Source organism: Alligator mississippiensis, chromosome 3, assembly GCF_030867095.1.
Source record: "Alligator mississippiensis isolate rAllMis1 chromosome 3, rAllMis1, whole genome shotgun sequence".
Taxonomy (NCBI): Eukaryota; Metazoa; Chordata; order Crocodylia; family Alligatoridae; genus Alligator; species Alligator mississippiensis.
The window spans coordinates 196,120,484-196,137,648 of record NC_081826.1 but is presented as its reverse complement, the minus strand read 5'-3'; the positions used below and the strand labels follow the sequence as shown (position 1 = coordinate 196,137,648).

The 17,165-nt window shown below is 40.3% G+C and overlaps 1 protein-coding gene across 1 annotated transcript in view; it reads right to left on the bottom strand.

Moving 5' to 3' along the window:
* TMC1 (transmembrane channel like 1) overlaps positions 1-17,165 on the bottom strand; it is a 159,249-nt gene that overhangs the window by 13,722 nt on the left and 128,362 nt on the right. Inside the window, exons 12-15 of the mRNA XM_059723545.1 lie at positions 15,586-15,780; positions 5,282-5,461; positions 3,706-3,858; positions 2,153-2,281 (exon numbers count right to left, since the gene is read on the bottom strand). Coding sequence (XP_059579528.1) covers positions 2,153-2,281; positions 3,706-3,858; positions 5,282-5,461; positions 15,586-15,780 — 657 coding nt within the window. The remainder of the gene's footprint in view (positions 1-2,152; positions 2,282-3,705; positions 3,859-5,281; positions 5,462-15,585; positions 15,781-17,165) is intronic.

Below are 17,165 nucleotides of genomic sequence, written 5' to 3'. Positions count from 1 at the left end.
GGCATGCCTAGCCTTCTTAAATGAGGGGAAAAAAGTTTTTTACATAGTGTTTGGGTCTACATGTGCAATTAATGTGAAGCAATAAACGCCAGAGCAGTTTGAGTGAGAGTAAACTACTCCTGGGTGCAGCATCTACATGTGCACCTGGGACAGCAGGAATTTGAGCTGGGATGGAGCAGGCCCAGACTAGCAAGGGACACAGATCAGCCCCAGGCTCTGGGTGGCAGCATCTGGCGGTGGAGGGGCTGGCTGAGGCACAAGGATGCTTAAAGTGTAGAGCTGTATGGCTAGGAAGCAGGCTTAAGTCTGGCCCCAGTCTAGCAGGGCTGACCAGGCACAATTTGTGTCCACAGTCCATGCCTACACATGCATTTAATTGTAGTCAATTACCCCAGCATAAGATAGTACTGTGCCCGACAGTACTACCTTATGTTGGCCTAAATTAATTTACTGAGGCGTAATACTGTCATGCATGTAGATGCTGACACTTTACTTCACAGGCAATTAGTCTACTTGGCAGTAAAGCTCATATATAGATGTGGCCAATGTAGCCCTTTGTGGTCAACATGCCCCAGCCAGCCCCAGTCACCATCTGCACATTCAGTGCAGTGGAGGAAATAACTCTGCCATAGAATAGTACTTGTGTTGGTCAGTACTATCCTATGGCAGAGTTAATTAGTTTACTCCAGCCTAATAGCATTGCTCAGGTAGACAGCGGCGCTTTACTGCTGAGCTAATTAGGCAACTCCACAGTAAGTGGCTTGTGTAGATGCACCCCTTATTTCTCTCTCTCTTGCTCACTCTCTACCTCCCATACTTACGCGCAGAACAAACAAGGGTTTGGCCCTAAACCTTCAAAATTCCCTGACCATTTATTCTGGATAAGTATCCTAGTCATATCATCCAGAAATCTGGAATGGTGTTACATTTTTTGGTAATGATGATGAGCTCCTTAGTGATATTAATCTTTGTGCTGGTTGCCTTTGGCTGGCTACAGAAACTGTCAGGAAAGAAATGGGCATTTTTAAAAGCTTTTTTCCCCCTAAATTCCACAATGTCATTTGCATTTCCTGCAGAGATTGATAAAGGGGGTCTTGACACACTGCTTCTCATCAAAGCAGTAAGATTTACAGAATATCAACTCCCATGATGTCTGCTGCCAGCATATGTAGATGAGATCCAGCTCTGCATCTTCTTCATATCAAAAACAAACACTATTGGCAACATCTATCCCAAGCCCAGTGAAAAATAAGCACCTTCATGAGGAACAGTGGCTGAAATGAAAACTCGGCAAGACAGACATTTATATAGAAAAGCAAATGGATCAAGACTATAGTATTACCAATGGAAGAGGTCTGCCGACCAGTCATCAGACTGCACATCATCTTGGAGTCATATGGAATTCCCTCTGATGCTCTGGATCCCCTTAAGAGGACAGTGCTCAGATATGCCTTTTATTAACATTAGTAGCTAAAGAGATTGCATCTTAGTTATCTAAGTTTATCTGGTTACAATTCTCTTGTAACAGCCTCATTTGGCGTGGATACTGGTGTTGACTGTGGCAAAGCTGAACTATTCCAGGAGAAGATAAGGTCTTTTCAAGAAATGGTCAACAGACAGAATTCTTCTGCAGGAAATTAGAATAGCAATACATCTTTCCTGCTCTGCAACTTTTTCTGAATGATAAATCCAAACAAAGGCTTAGCTGAAAAGATACCTCCTTCATGCACACTTTCCTACCCTAAATTTGAGGAAAAAGGGGAGAGTGTAGCTTTACAAACTTGCTGTTTGCATTAGGCAGCTGTATGGGAGCACTCACTGCTCTGGAATACTGTGTTGGCACATCCAGAGATGCATATTGTGGGAACGTGATTAGCTCGCAAGACAAGCTAAGGAACAGCTGCTACTGCAGTGAACAGAGGTTTATTTTCCAGTGAGGCTGAAATACAGGGTGCAAAGGAGCAAGATAAATAGAGTAAACAGAGACAAAAAGAAATCTGAGTAAAGATAATGTTTAAAGCTGTTGAGGGATTGTGAAGCTGTCAAATATTGCCTTCCATGAATTTGAGTGTCTTGAGAAGGAAATAAATTACATAAACATGTCAAGTAATAACCTGACAATAACTTTTTAAAAAGCAAATGAAGTACTTACAAATCCATATTCTAAGTCCCAGCACCAGCAGTAATTGAAGAACCTGACAAAGACAGCTCTCAGGAAATCGCCAATTAAAATCGTGATGTACGTCGTCACCGTGTCAGAGACTGTCAGTCGCACAAATTCCTGTTGACACAACTTTCTCTGAATAAGATGTTTAGGCTAATAACAGTAACAAACATTGGGCTAGATTCCCTGATGAGCTCAGCACATGATAGCAAGGAGAAGAGCTTTCTGTCCCCTTTCAACTCCTAACTGACCCTGGGGCTTGGCCCAAATTTGCTTGTTATGCAAGTGGCATGTTAGAGCAGTCCTCAGACTGCTCTAATTCTGCTGATGATAACAGTCTCCTAAGTGACCATGTTACCAGCCAGGATTGCCAGGCTGTAATCCCACATCCACTCTGGGATGCCAACTATGCTAGAGGCTGGGGTGGAGGGGTGTTGCAACAAAGCAATTATTTACTGGTTCTTTATGATTCCTTTCATCTGGACATTATAATGTTTCAAAAATGTGTAGTTTTCACCATCACCAATTTCCCTCCCCCTGTTATTATAGGAGCCATTGAAAGATAGAAATCAGGGAAAGAGAATTTCTAACATGAATATGCCCCTCTGCAGATCCTTCTAAACACCCTGCCATGCACTGACCCACTCTACCTTCAGTTTTGGTCATATTATTATGGTGATCAGAAAGTCCGTTATTCTATCCCTCTTGTCTCAAGCTGAATTAAAATATTTGAGGAATACATAATGGATTCTGGTGTTCATATCTTGTCAAGAAGCACCCATGGGTACAGCAGAGGGACTGCTGTGTTGTTGTTTTTTCCCAGTCTGCCTCCTGCTGGTGACCTCTTTAAAAGGTTTTGGAAAAGGCTATCCAATAAAGATCCTGATAACCAGCAAGAAAAAATCACAGTGTAACTGGAGCATCAGAGCTGAGGAAGCCATAGACAATTTGGTCTTGGGAAGGAAAAAGGCTGGAAGTTCAGAAAGACAAGCAAAACTGGTATAAAGGAGGCAAAGGAACAGTTGAGGACATCAAAGAGAGCCACATAGGACCAGGGTCATTTAGATAAAGAGGAATATTCAAGTAAATGAAGCAAAAATATGAAGTATATTCATCACTACAAGGCTTTGCTTGAAACTTAACACCAGTAGGCCTTATAGTTGAAAATGCAGTGGAAATGAGTACTCAAGTGCACAGCAATGACTACCGATGATTTTGTGAGTCTTGCCTTCTTGAGCTACTTTTTTTTAATTTACCTTTGGTATTATCGCTTTGCAGTCATAAATTAATCTTGCCTATCAAAACTCCATGCAAAATTACTTCACTCATCTATCACTTGCTCAATCCACCACCTTTCATAAATGTTAAATGTACAGGATAAAGGACATAGAAAGGAAATTATTCCAATCATGGCAGACTACAGGGCAAGAAATTTGAGGACCTAGTGTAGGTCTCAGAGAAAAAGTAAGTATTTCTCTGTCCATTAGTTTAGTCGCATTTAGTCATTTTCCCAAAGTTAGTCTAAATATGTATCTCCTTACCTGCCCTACCATTGTTTCCCAACATGGTCCTCGAGGAACATCTGCAGGATCCACCTGTATCGGAGGAGCTGTGGCATTCTCTGGGATTGTACCATTGTAGAGGCTGGCTTCCCATATTGTCATATTATATCTCACTATTTTCTCTTCTTCGAGCTAGAAGTATATTTTTAATAAACAACAGATACAATTGGTATGGGGTTATTTTTGTATGGGAACAGCTGAGAACCACTAACACCTTCTTGACCCTGAAGAACCTCCCTCCCTAGCCAGAACCCCATCCTGTTTAGCAATATGGAAAAAACAGGGACTTGTTACATGTTGTACTCTGATCTGCTCAAATGTTGATTGGTGTTAGGGCTAGCTCAAGTTTGAAACAGTCACAACTTAAGGCTAAGAGCTTTCTTGACTGTCTCCCAACTGCACAGCTGTGACTTGCCACTACAGTCCTGCCAAACAGGGTCTGACTAAGAGCTACAGATATGAGTTGCCAGTACAGGGCTGGTGATCCAGGACAGGCTTCTTTCCATGCTCGAGGTAGGGGATGTGAGTGATGGGTTGAGGGGCAGGAACATGAAGCTGGGAGGCAGAGAGTTACTGGGATGGGGGTGGGTAATGAAATGGGAAGTGGAATGGAAGTAAGGGTGGTGAAAAGTAGGAAGATAGCCACTGAAAGATAAAACAAAAAGAAGTTTTAAAAAGTATGTAAAAAGAAATAAAGAGGGAGTAGATTAAAGGAGGTCTCATGTTTTACTAAATTGTGATTTGGGATTGGGCTGTGGGGACTGCTGGTCATGCTTCCTAGGGTGGCTGAGATATGGAAGCTGTGAGGGAATGTGCTTTTAGAGGAGCTATGGCCCCTTCCCTGGGAAAAAAAAACCCAGCTCATGGGGACACGAAGCAGCCTCCTGCCTTTTTTCCCCTCTCACCACTCTCGCTCCCTAGAACCCATTCCTGGACCCATGTGTGCCCTGCAGTCTGGCTAGCTGACATGTGCTCTGCAGACTGTTTGCATGGGGTTGCACCCCTGGGGTAGGAAGGTCACACCCTGGGATGGGGGGGGGCATGAAGGGGAGTTGGCTTGGTGCCAGAAGCACCCTCTGGGCAGTAGAGTTCAGGGGATGAACAATTTATCCACAAAGAACAGGAGGGTGAGGAGAGGGAACACTGCAGCCTGGGATACTAGAGGACTGCAATTCACGCCATTCATCCGTGGGGAGTGGCCACACATTAATGGAACACAAGCTGCATAACATGGATCAAAAATAAATTTTCCCTGGAGTGCCGTAACTTTAAGCTGCCTAAAGTGCGCTTAAAACGTGCTTCAGGTGTTAATGTGTAGACAATCCAGGAGTTAATAGCTCCAGGAGCTGCCTAAAATTAATGTGTAACAAGGCCCACAGTGCAGTCTCCTGCTCCCTGCCTCCACCCCAGTCCCCTGTTCCTATCCCTGTCCTCCACTCCAATTCAAAACCTCACTGGAGAGCACAAACCCAGTTTGGCAACCCTTGTCTTAAGTCATTAACAATTTTAAAATAGATATTCAATACTAATGAGAGATTCCCACTAAGTAGCTTGCCTTGAGGTTAATATCATCCATGAGGGCAATAATGAACGTATACAGATTGCCTAAGAAGAGAGCAAAGATGCGTCCCAGCTGCCATCTGAGAGCTATTCGTGGGTGGTAGTTTTCCAGAGAACTGATGACATCAAATAAAGTTGGACAGAACATGCCCAAGAGGGACATGACCATGTTCACCTGCAAAGATTCACACACAAGAACATCAGACACTTTGGCTTTCCCCTGACATTTTAGCTAGTATTTCACATAGTACACTAAAAAAGCATGAAGGTGAAAAATAAGTGGTGATCTACTGTGAAAAAATAATAAGGGATTCCTTTTTTCTTAATCACTAGCACTGGAAAGAATAATCAAACATTGGTACCTTTATTCCAGTTATAAAATCTACTACCAACTCAGAGGGATTTTCATGTATTTCAGATATTATTTCACATCTAAACTGTAATGCCTTTTGCATGTTTTTGATAATGAGCTCCCAAAGAGCCCTGAGTGAAACAAAGAGAGGTACTGTTAGAACAGTGCACCACTAAATAAAATGTAGTTGAGGATCTGGGGCCTTACATGAATCCTGGAATATCTTTAAATGATTGTCAACACTGCATGTGCAAACAAATCTGATATTTCTTTTATATCTCTTGTTATTGGATCCTGTGTTTGTATTAACTCATTTTGTCCAAGAATAGAAAGATACCCAGCTCTATTAACTATCTTGAACTTCAATAAGGATTATGTATTCCACAGAATAAATGGAACCGCTCATAATTTGTTGCTGAAGTATAGGCAAAACCAGTTTTGTTTTGTTTTGTTTTGTTATGTTTGTTTGACTTCTTTCTTATATATATATAGATATATATATAGATATATATATCTTGCAAAGAACTCGGAAATTTGGAATGATAATTTTATTCATTGAAAGATGCAGCTTTGGGTCAACTGAGACTATTAGTGATTTTGTGCCAAATTCAGTGACTTGTTTTTGCCAAACTTTGAAAATTCTAAATGTTTTTTTTTATTTTAAAACAAACTTTCTTTTTTAAAATTACCTAAATATTTTTTTAAGACATAAATAACTTTGAAAGTACAATCAAGTGCTTGGTTTTGGAGTGAATTAAACATTTTAATTGAAAACCAAACAAAATTAATTTTAGGATGCCACAAAGAAAAACAATCTACCAGTATTGTCTTTCTTTTTTGGTTGTTGGTAACAAATAAATAAATTGAAAAAAAAGAGGAGTGAAAGATCAGTTATCTGTGCAGATCTCATCTGAGATTTCTCTGAGATTAATGCAAAGAGCCCAATCTTGCTAAAATGTACATAGATTTTTGTGTGTTTATCATATCCTTCTATCAAAAGGCCTGTGCCTTTTGATAGAAGGATATGATAAACACACAAAAATTTGTGTAAGTTTTAGCAAGCTGAGTTTAGATGTCTGTACCTGTATCATTACACCAAAAAGGGACTATGCGGGTAAATAAAGTTGCCTACTTGTGAGTTTGAAAAGTCTGGTCTGTAGTCTGTCATAGAACTTAATCAGCAGGATCGGTGTTCAGAACTGTAAGAAATACATGGCTTTCCTATTTTCTGCTATCCTATTTTTAGATTTTAATGAGTTCTAGTGCTAATTACTGGGTTTTTATTTTTATAGACAACCAGTAGCACATTTTGTACATGGGTAGTAGCACTGTGTAAGCTCTAAGAACAGCTGGATATTTTATCATTATAGAAATTCAATATTGTTTCCTATGAGTATAGAGAGGTGTAAATTATTGCTAGAATTAGTTGTTAGAATAACAACAATAAATTACATGTGTTTGTTAAAATTCAAGGAATAAAACAACATGTAGCTACCATCCCTTGCAGCATCTGGCTTTAATAACTGAAGGAGGCAGTATCTATTTATGTCTCCCTATGCCCTTGACCTTATTATTTTAACAGCTGATGGTTTTTATACAGTCATCTTCTGGCAATGCCTAATTTTTAAAGACATCCTGAACATTTGTTCCTTTTTTTTTTTTTTTTTTACTTACTATAAGATATCCCTCCATTTTATTGGTAAAATATTGCTGTTTAATATGCTTGTTATTTTACATCACAATACATTATCTTTAATATGTCTTTCATCCAAATATCTTCCAAATGCTTAACAACTCAGAGTCAGAATTGAACCGAGCAGTGGGTGCATGTAAGCATGTATGTGTGTGCATACATAACATATGTAATATATAATGCATACAAATGTTTGCATAGACTTTGACCTATTGAAAGATGCAAGAATCACCACCCTAGTCCCAGTGGAGAAATACAAGATAGTTCAGGATCCCCGTGGCAAAAGAGTTCTAACAGGGTGGAGTTACACATTACACTTAGACCTTACTAAGGGCACTTAAAACATGCGCATCTGCCAGTTAAAGCTCATTAGCTTGTATTCAGCATGCTTTAAGCAGTTTCTCAGGAGAATCAAACCAGGGATCATCTCCTGGGTCTGGGACAGAAGTTATATAAACTGGTTTGACCCAAATCAGTTAAGTCTGATATCACTCACCAGTGATATACAGCCAGCAATGCAATTTCATCCTAAAGCAAATACATTGCTTTAGAATGGAAAGGTGCATACTAAAGCAGCAGGGGACAACATTATGACTGTTCAAGAATGGAAGTGAAGAATATGATGAACAAGTGAAAATGCAAGGAGATTTATAGGTAGAGAGAAGGTCAACATTACAAGATTCAAAAAAGTTTGAAGAGGTTAACTATTTGAGATATTCAAAAAAATGAATTACAATGTGTTCATTGAAATGAATAATTTCATCAAAATATTACCTTCAGAAACCTACATTTGGGAAGTTTTCAGAGATCTAGTCTATGTACAGGGAAGAAACCAAGTTCCAGAACATTTACTGTGCTTCCCAGTCAGATCTGGATTGGATTCTTCCCTGCTCTTTACAACAGGAGTTGCTCCAGTGATTTAAGTAGCATTTCCATGACCTAAAAATGGGGTAACAGGGCACAACTACATTTGCAATTAGTATTCCTGAATAAATTCCAAAGTTGCACCAGAGTTTATTGTTCCGAGGCACACCTGGGACCACAGCATGTTGAACCAGGATGGCACAGCCCTAGCCAGCAGGGAGTCTTAGGAGTCAGCCTGCCAGCTCAAAGCTTCTCTGACCAAGCTCCTTATGCTGCAGTAGAGCTGGCTGGTGCATGACGGTGGTTCAGTGTGGGGTTAGTCGGCAGGTGTACATGTGCATTGTGGTGGAGTAAATAACTCTGCCATAAGATAGCACTTGTGTCTGGCAGTACTGTCCTATGGTGAAGTTAATTAGCTTACTCCATCCTAACAGTACCACACATGTAGACGCTGAGACATGTATTGCTGAGCTAATTAGGCAACTGAAGTAAAGTCTCATGTAGGCACACCTACAGAGTGCCAAATCAGGTGTTCTATTTCTAGATGGGGATGTGCAAGAATGACTTATTCCAAAGCCATCCATCTAATTAGTGTGCATGCTAAAGCTGAAAACACAACCTTTCCTCTTTCTGAGAGATTAACTACTCTGGATAGCAAATTTTTTCATGGCACTCTGAAGGCTGGAAAATTACAGCCTTCACAAGCAGCCTTCATTTTTCCAGCTGCTAAGTGAGGTCATGAATCTGGTAAGTGGTGCTCTGACATGCAGATGAGTCTAAACATTAGACCCTAGCATGCTAGGCCATGTCAACACCAACAATGAATATTAAATGTTGATTACTTGCTGTTTAAATGATAAGTTCATTAAGAATAAACTGTTCCGTAAATAAAAATCAATCCTTCAGTCCATTCAGAGTACACAAGTAATGCGCTTGTCTAGAGGCATAATAAAGGTCTATTTTTCATGTAAACACAGTTCCATTTTTTCAGGTCATTAGAGTAAGAATGTTTATTTCATAGTAATAAAATCTATCTCAAGATTTCTAAAATTAAAACTGAAAAATGACTGTATAGCTCAATACCTTACATATAAAGTCAGCAGTCTATTCCATCTCTACTGCTAGGACCTGTTAATAAGTGACAGGGTATTTTTGGCAAAAAATCTATCTTCGCCGTTTGAGCTTGCAAGGTCTAAAATGTAAAATCTATAATATTTTTGCTGCTGGAAAGATTTTTAACAGACAAGATGTCCTCCTGTTTACAAATGTTATTAATTACTTTAATTTGGCTAAATAAGTCTATTTTCCTACCAGTTACTTATACTTTTACTACTTGGCTTCTGCTAAATAGCATTATTGCTTAGATAGTATGTTGAGCACCTTGTAGATACTGGAGAGATAGAGAAGGAAAATAAATTCATGAGTGTAATTCTCTTCCAGCAACATATTTTCTATAAAGTGATAATACCTGGTTCATAGTTAGCATCTTTCACTATTAGATTTCAAGCATTTCATAATGGAGGATATTACATTACCTCCATTTTACAGATGAGAAAACTGAGGCACAATGATGTAAGATGACATTTATACAAGTACTAAATAATTGCGCTGTAACCAGAATTACTGCACTGTAGCACTTGTATAAAGAAGTACTAAATGACTGCACAGTCAGCATCTTGTGTAGACATGACCGCTGATTCTTAGGCCAGTTCTGCACTGGCCCTGGGTTATGGCAATAGTAAATAATAACTTGGTTATTAGGCCTGTGCAAAGAAGCTAGTATTTGCTTCAGATTCAGATTCAGTCGATTCGGAGGACAGTGATTTGATTTGGTGATTTGAATCACCGTCCTGAATTGATTCAGCCAAATTTGATTCAGAGACTTGGCCGCCACCGAATTGATTGAATCTCCAAATTGAACAGGCCTCATCCCCTGCCCACTCTCCCAGCTCCATCAATGGCTGCCCTGCCCAGCCCCAGCCTCCTGGCACTTAAAAAAAAAAAAAAAAAAAAGCTCCACACTCACTGGCTTCTGCCAGGTGGGAAAGGGGGAGGTGAGCCCTGCTACCCCCAACTGACCCATGCTATGTGGGGGGGTGCTCTGTTACAAGCCTCCAGAGGCCCCTACAGCCATTGCACCAGGACGCTGGGGCCGGGCAGGGCAGCCATTGATGGGGCTGGGAGAGTGGGCAGGGGTTAGGGAGTGCTCAGGGGAAGCAGAGGGAACAGACAGGTGATGGGGCTGGTGGGGGTCCTTGCATGGTCCCCTCCCCTCTCCTCCAGCCCCCTACTTACCAGCACGGAATCCAGATCCAGCTCCCTGCAGCAGCAAGCAGGGACTGCCCAAATCTCCAAATCTCTAAAGCTCTCCGAATCTTTTCTGAATTGATTTGGAGAGATTTGAATTGATTCAGACCTTTTTATTAGTCTCCCGATTCAGTTCAGATTCAGAGATTCAGCCACTGAATTGGGTCAAATCTCCTCCCAATTGAATCAGCAACCAAAGCTTCACACAGCCCTATTGGCTATGCCCTCTTCCCCATACAGAAATAGTTCTGTAAAAAAACAGGTAGAGTGCATCCAGACGAGCACAGCCATGCAGTATGTGGCACTACAAACATGTCTGAAGCACCATATACTGCACAGTATGGTGTTCTCCACACTGCAAGTGCACGCTGCCTGTGTGTGCACAATGGAAAAAAACAATGGAGCAGCACATGCATGGGCAGCACACACCGCTAAGAAGTGGAGCCAGGCTGCCTTGAGCTGTGCTCCACTACCGTCCCTGGAGTAACTTGCTGCACACCAAAGCACGCATGGCATGGGCATTCCCTGGGGACAAGTAGCTGCAGCGCAAGGTGCACTGCAGCTACTTGTCCCCAGGGAACCCAATGTCCATGCTCATCTAGACGCAGCCAAAGGGACTCTTGAAAAGTAGAAATCTGTCAACTTTTCAAGCCCTTCATACCACTCATGTGATGTAAGAAGAGAAAATCTGATTTTTTTTTTAAAGAAGATTAATATATATTATTGTTAGAACTGATTAGGATACTTTTCTCTTGAAATATTTTGCTGCTGGAAAATGTTTTGATGTTATTATTTTCAGAAAACTATTTTGATTTCAGTGAAATTAATGAGAAGAACACTCCTCCCAGTACATTTCATTTTAGAAAATTTGATCTGCATAACAGTTTGAAAAATTTTGATTTTGCAAAAATTAATAAATGTCATTTGAGAATAAAAATGTTCATTTCAAAATGTATTTTTACATGTTTGTATTCCTCTTATTATTTTTGCATTATTTCATGACATATCAGAAGTTGTAACATTTAAAATGGCACACCATGTCAGAAGCCATATTATAACAGAATGAATGAAATATTACAGCAATCATTAAAAATAGTTGACCCATAGTAATAATGTAAACTTTTTTTTTTTAATTTCAAAGTGACCTACTGTTTTGTAAGGATGTAAGTTGTTACCTTGACACTTTGAAAAAGAAAATAGGATAAACCCTTGGTATATTAATTAAGGAGCAGCTGTTTTCAATATACAGTAAAGCTCTGTTATCTGGCATCCCCCAGGAATGGAGGATGCCGGATAACAAAATATGCTGGTTAATTGACCGACCCAAACAAGCGTCCTTGCCTGTTTGGGCTGCAGCTTCTCCCACCCCGCCCGGGGCATCATCACCCCTCCCGCAGCAGTGCCACCCCTCCTGCAGCATCACCAACCCTCCTGCAGCATCACTGACCCTCCCGCAGAGCCCACAGTACAGGGAGGTGGGCCCCACGCAGCCTGCTATGCCCTGGGCCATGGGGACTCAGCAGCACAGGCTGCTTTCCCCTGTGGACCATGGGGCTTGGAGAAACTGGAAGTGCCACGGTGGGCACTTCTGGTTTCACTTTAGGTTACAAGCTGACATGCTGGTTAATAGAACATGCCAGCTTGTAAGGTGCTGGATAACGGAGCTTTTACTGTATTAGAAAATGATTCCAAGATAGCAAAGGATATTGGCACTACTAACCTAGAATGAAAACATATTTGATATTTTTTATAACATGAACATTCTGAGTTTCAACCAATGCTTATTTTGCTTCTCACAAGGCGTGTTTACATGAGACATGTACTGTTGAGCTGCCTAATTAGCTCCACAGTAAAATCTCAGGGTCTATATGTGCAGCACTATTAAGCCACTGGAAACTAATTAATTTAGCTGTAGGTTAGTACTTATAAATACAGGTACTATCCTGAAGTGGCATTCTTTAGGGCTCAGCAGTGGACATATAGACATGGACAGGGCTGGCAGAGGCATGAGGGTGCTTCAGTGTGCGGGCTGCCCGTTAGCTACCCCTAAACTGGAGCACCCTTGTGCCTCAGCTAGCCCTTCTGCAGCAAGTTGAGCCAGTTCAGAGCAGCCCCAGGCTGGCAGGTTGACCCCTTGAATCCCCTGCCAGATGCAGGTGCTCCAAACTGGCTCCACATGAGGCATCCTGGGTGCACATAAAGACGCTGTGCCTGGGAGCAATAAACTCTGGCACAATATGCACCGGAGTTTATTCATTTGCATTGATTTCACATGTTGATGAGCCCATAGAATCACATTCATCACTCCTTTAACAGCTTTTGCACTGGAAATTCTCCCACAGGAGTCAATAAGAGATTTTCTAGTATAGGGTATAGAATCTTGTTAATTAATTGTTATTTACAGCTCATTAGTACAGACATGTTGTGACTGTAGTAAGGTTTCTTTCTTTTAAATTGTTAAAATTTTGCCTCAGACATCTGTAATAGATTCAATTAATGTTATTCTGACATACACAGCACAAATCGCATAGACCAGTGACTCTCCATTAGGGCCCCCTGGTGCCAAAAGATCCCTTGAAGGGGGCCTCTATTATGTGCATTTTCTCAGACATCCTTGTTGTAAATTTGCTTCTTTTCTAACTTGGAGAACATGTAACACCAGCAAAGTTTCCCTATGCCTGAGAAAGAGTGTTTGTGCCCAAAAGTTTTCAAAGAACTTTTTTCCAACTTTTTAGTTGGTCTAATAAAAGATATCACATCTACCCAACGAACCTTATCTCCTCACATAACAGGTAGGTAAGTCAGACATGAGGAGATAAGCTCCTTCTCAGGTTTTTTCCTGCTTTACCCAATCCCTATGGCCTAGCCCCTCTGCAAGAAGGTAAGCACTTTAATAAATACATTATTTTTTAATGGGATGCAGCTCAATTCACAAAAGTTAGGGGGGGGGGGTGCCTTGAGTCTAACATGGGGTCCCTTGAATATAAAAAGGTTGAAAGCCGCTGACTTAGACAGTTACCCAAGTGCAGGGGCTGAAAACCCACAGCTATACATAGCAGGAGTTGAGATACTCCATAAATTCTACAGCAGGACATAGATAAGGGTTGTAGAGAAACCTTGTATTACCATTATGCAGATTGTTAGGCAGTACATTTCAGTAGTGTAGCCTTGGCCTCAGAAGGTGTGAACAAGTTCATTTCCATTGATTTTAATGGAAATTGAGGGGACTTCTCCCCTAACAAAAATGCTCAAAATATGATATTAAACCAGTAGGAATAAGGCCGTAGGCAGGACCTCTAATCCATCCTTACCCTTCCGCTTCTTCTGCAAACATCTCCTGGAGAGATGGCAGCTTCAGATATTATCTTGAAAGCAACTTAGTTTGAAAGGGTCTTTAACAGGAAACTTCGCTTTTTAAACCATGTAAACACAAATATGTTTAGCTGTTTTCCTGCCCTTCACATAAACCAACACTGCCTAGAAAAAGCAGTTCCCCACAAATCACATGGTTTTTTCTCATACCATTTAGACTTATTTCAATATCCTTGATTTCTAGGATTCTCATCTTTGGAATGCTGACTCGCATTCTGTGAGCCTGGAAAACATTTTGTCTCAATGTGTACACTATACTTCAACGTGATATGTATCTTAGTTATATCTCAGAGGCTTTAAATAGTTAACCACTGTTTTTACAACATATAAAATGGCTATTTGATTAAAAGTTAAACTTGTACATGTGTATAAATACTGATATATAATTTGTAGGTAAAGCTGATGTGATGGACATGATCACTGTTACCACTGTTCTCCTCTAGAACTTCACCTGGTCAGTAAGTCAGAGACCATACTTACTGAAAGAGATAGGATTTAAATGTTAGGGGCCTGTGCTTTTGAAGTTGGAGGTAATGAGTTTTGTCCCCACTGGCACAATGGCATTATGCAAAGTTACAATCAACTTTGGCTGTGGCTGTGGATATGTTATGGAGAACAAGTCACCATGCCCCTACCAACCACTAGATAAAAGCAACAGGTCAGAAGCTATTGTAAAATCAGCATATCTTTGTTGAAATCAATAATGCTACGGTGATTTAAACCAGCTGATCATGTTTTTCAGTGGGCACATCTACACATGCACTTTAATGTTCGGTAGCCTATTTTACTGTACATTAAAGTATCACATAAAAAACCATGCAAGTACACTAATGCACAGTAAAATAGGCTACTGCATATTGAGAGTCACAAAAAACATGTGCTTTCAGTACTGCATGTTAGGGTAGCCTAATGCACATTGGAGGTACTAAATTTAATGTGCATCAGCAAAAGTGAATTAATGCAATTAATGCATTTGTAGACATGCCCAATGTTGTTACACATTTTAGTTGTAGGCAACTCCATATAGTGAAAGAGTATCAAAATGGTTTTCAAGCTTTTCTGAAGCCTCAGCCTTTCCCCTAACATCTTTAACCAGAAGCTTCCTTATTTTGAATTCCAGAAATTCAAAATAATTTCCCTGCTCATATATCCTTAAAAGCTAATCCCCTGCCCTTCTTGTATCCCTTTAACACATGGGCAACCTCTCTGAAGGGACTTTAGGAGTTTCCATTGGAGCTGAAAATCAGTTCTAGACATAAAGCAGGGAAAAGAATAGGGAACAAGTTATAACCATACCTGAAATGGTGGTGGGAAAGCTAAATGTGAAAAGTTATTTTTTTTTAACCAAAAACATTAACATTTCAATGAATAAGGGGAGCAGAGAGAGACAGAGGGCTTGTCTACATGAGATGCTGATTGTACAGTACCATGTCACAGTATTGACAGTGCTAATTCACTACTGCATAGTATTATTAAGCTATTGACCAGTAGCATCACTTAAAAGACTTGTTACTGTGCATTTATTTAGTACTTGCTAATATAAGTACTAAATAAATGTGCAGTAATGACTGTGCAATAACATCTCATGTAGATGCACCCAGAAAGATCTAAGTCAATATTATAAAAATACTAAAAAAGTATCATGTGGGGAGAGAGACAGAGACTAGTGACTTCAAACCACAAGCATTTCATTAAGTTTGTTGAGACGAACTTCATTTCTCTCCCACCACCCAAGGTTATCCATGCCTTCCAGGGCAAACTGCTGGGATCTTCTCACAACAAAATAGATGAGGTAACCGCTGCCAGCAAGTGTGCAGAAGGCAAAGAAGTTAGCGAGAACCCTCAGGAATCGAGTTAAGTGAATATTTTCTTCTTTTCGGCTCTCTTGCTCCTCCACAATGGCTTCCTGCACTTATTGGAAACAAAAAGTCATAACTGTAAATGAGCAGCATTATATATACAAGGTTCTATATTGTCTGTGCAAATATTAGATAGAGGAAAACCTTTTATCTAAATTATGATAACTGGAATTTACTCCAGGTTTCTTGGAAGTTGACATTGTCACTTAAGCTCTTTGAGAACTTGGTGGGCCTTGTTATATCCCTTACCAAAGGTATTTATCCACACAAAAATCCACACTTTTATTTTGAGTTTCTTGAACACCTGAACTTTAATGTCAAAACTCTGCTCAAAACAAAACCAGCGTTGACAATGAGTTTGGGAAGTACTGTGAGTTTGGGAGACTGAATCTAGGAACAGACACTGCATTTGTCCAGGGACATGTCATGACTGTCTTTGTCCCAAAACAGAAAAGTTATGAAATTGGTGTTTTGCATATTGCCTTTTCAATATGCATTTAGTAAGTGACTGAATACACTACTGCTTTTCTTCCATTGTTCCAACGATGCTATCCCAGGTCAACTGTTCAGATGCATTTCACAATGCCCTGGGACAAATTTTACCACTTCTTATCTTGTGAACTTTTTATGGATTTTTCTCTGAACAACAGACATGACATCTGAATGATCATACTATGTTCTGGGAGAAAATGTTTTCTCCTGGGATAAATGCAATGTCCGTTCATAGCCTGTGAAGGATACATGTATAACCAGTTCTCACTGAAGTTTCTTTGAAAGACTGTGACATTTAAGCCTCCCCCCGCAATATTTGCATGTATACCAGAGTTTCATTTGGAAGGTCAGCAATTCAAAAAGACTGAAAAAGGTTTGATTCTATTTGGAAATTATAGACTGGAGGAAAACTGCACATTTTCAGACTTTGAAATTAAATATTTACACAGTATTGGCCTCGATAAAACTGTAGGGCTCTAGTGTAACTCTAAACTCCTGCTCCTTCCTTTATCAGCAGAAAGAGCTCTCGCCCTCACCCTGATGTTCTTGTGAATAAGGTTTGGTTACAGCTTCTCACGTTAGCATAGGTAAGTGTATCATTTGACCAATAGGGAAGCTGACATACTACCTTCTATAATTATTCTAGGCAACTCTCCTTTCCTTACCAGTTCAGTTTGTTACATAAGTGAAATGAGAGAATAGGAGTCCTTGGGTGAAATCCTGGCTCCACTAAAACCAATGGCAAAATTCCTATTACTCCACTGAGGCCAAGCTTTCACCCCTTGACTATTCAGTTGCTTAACTCTTCACAAAATGGAGGTGGAGCGGTACCAATCTAGGCTTATTTGTCAAGGAATTTCCTATAAGTAGTTTTCACTCTAGTTGTCCCTCTTAGGTGTGCAACAACGTGGAAAGAGGACACGGCCTGCCCTTCACAGCT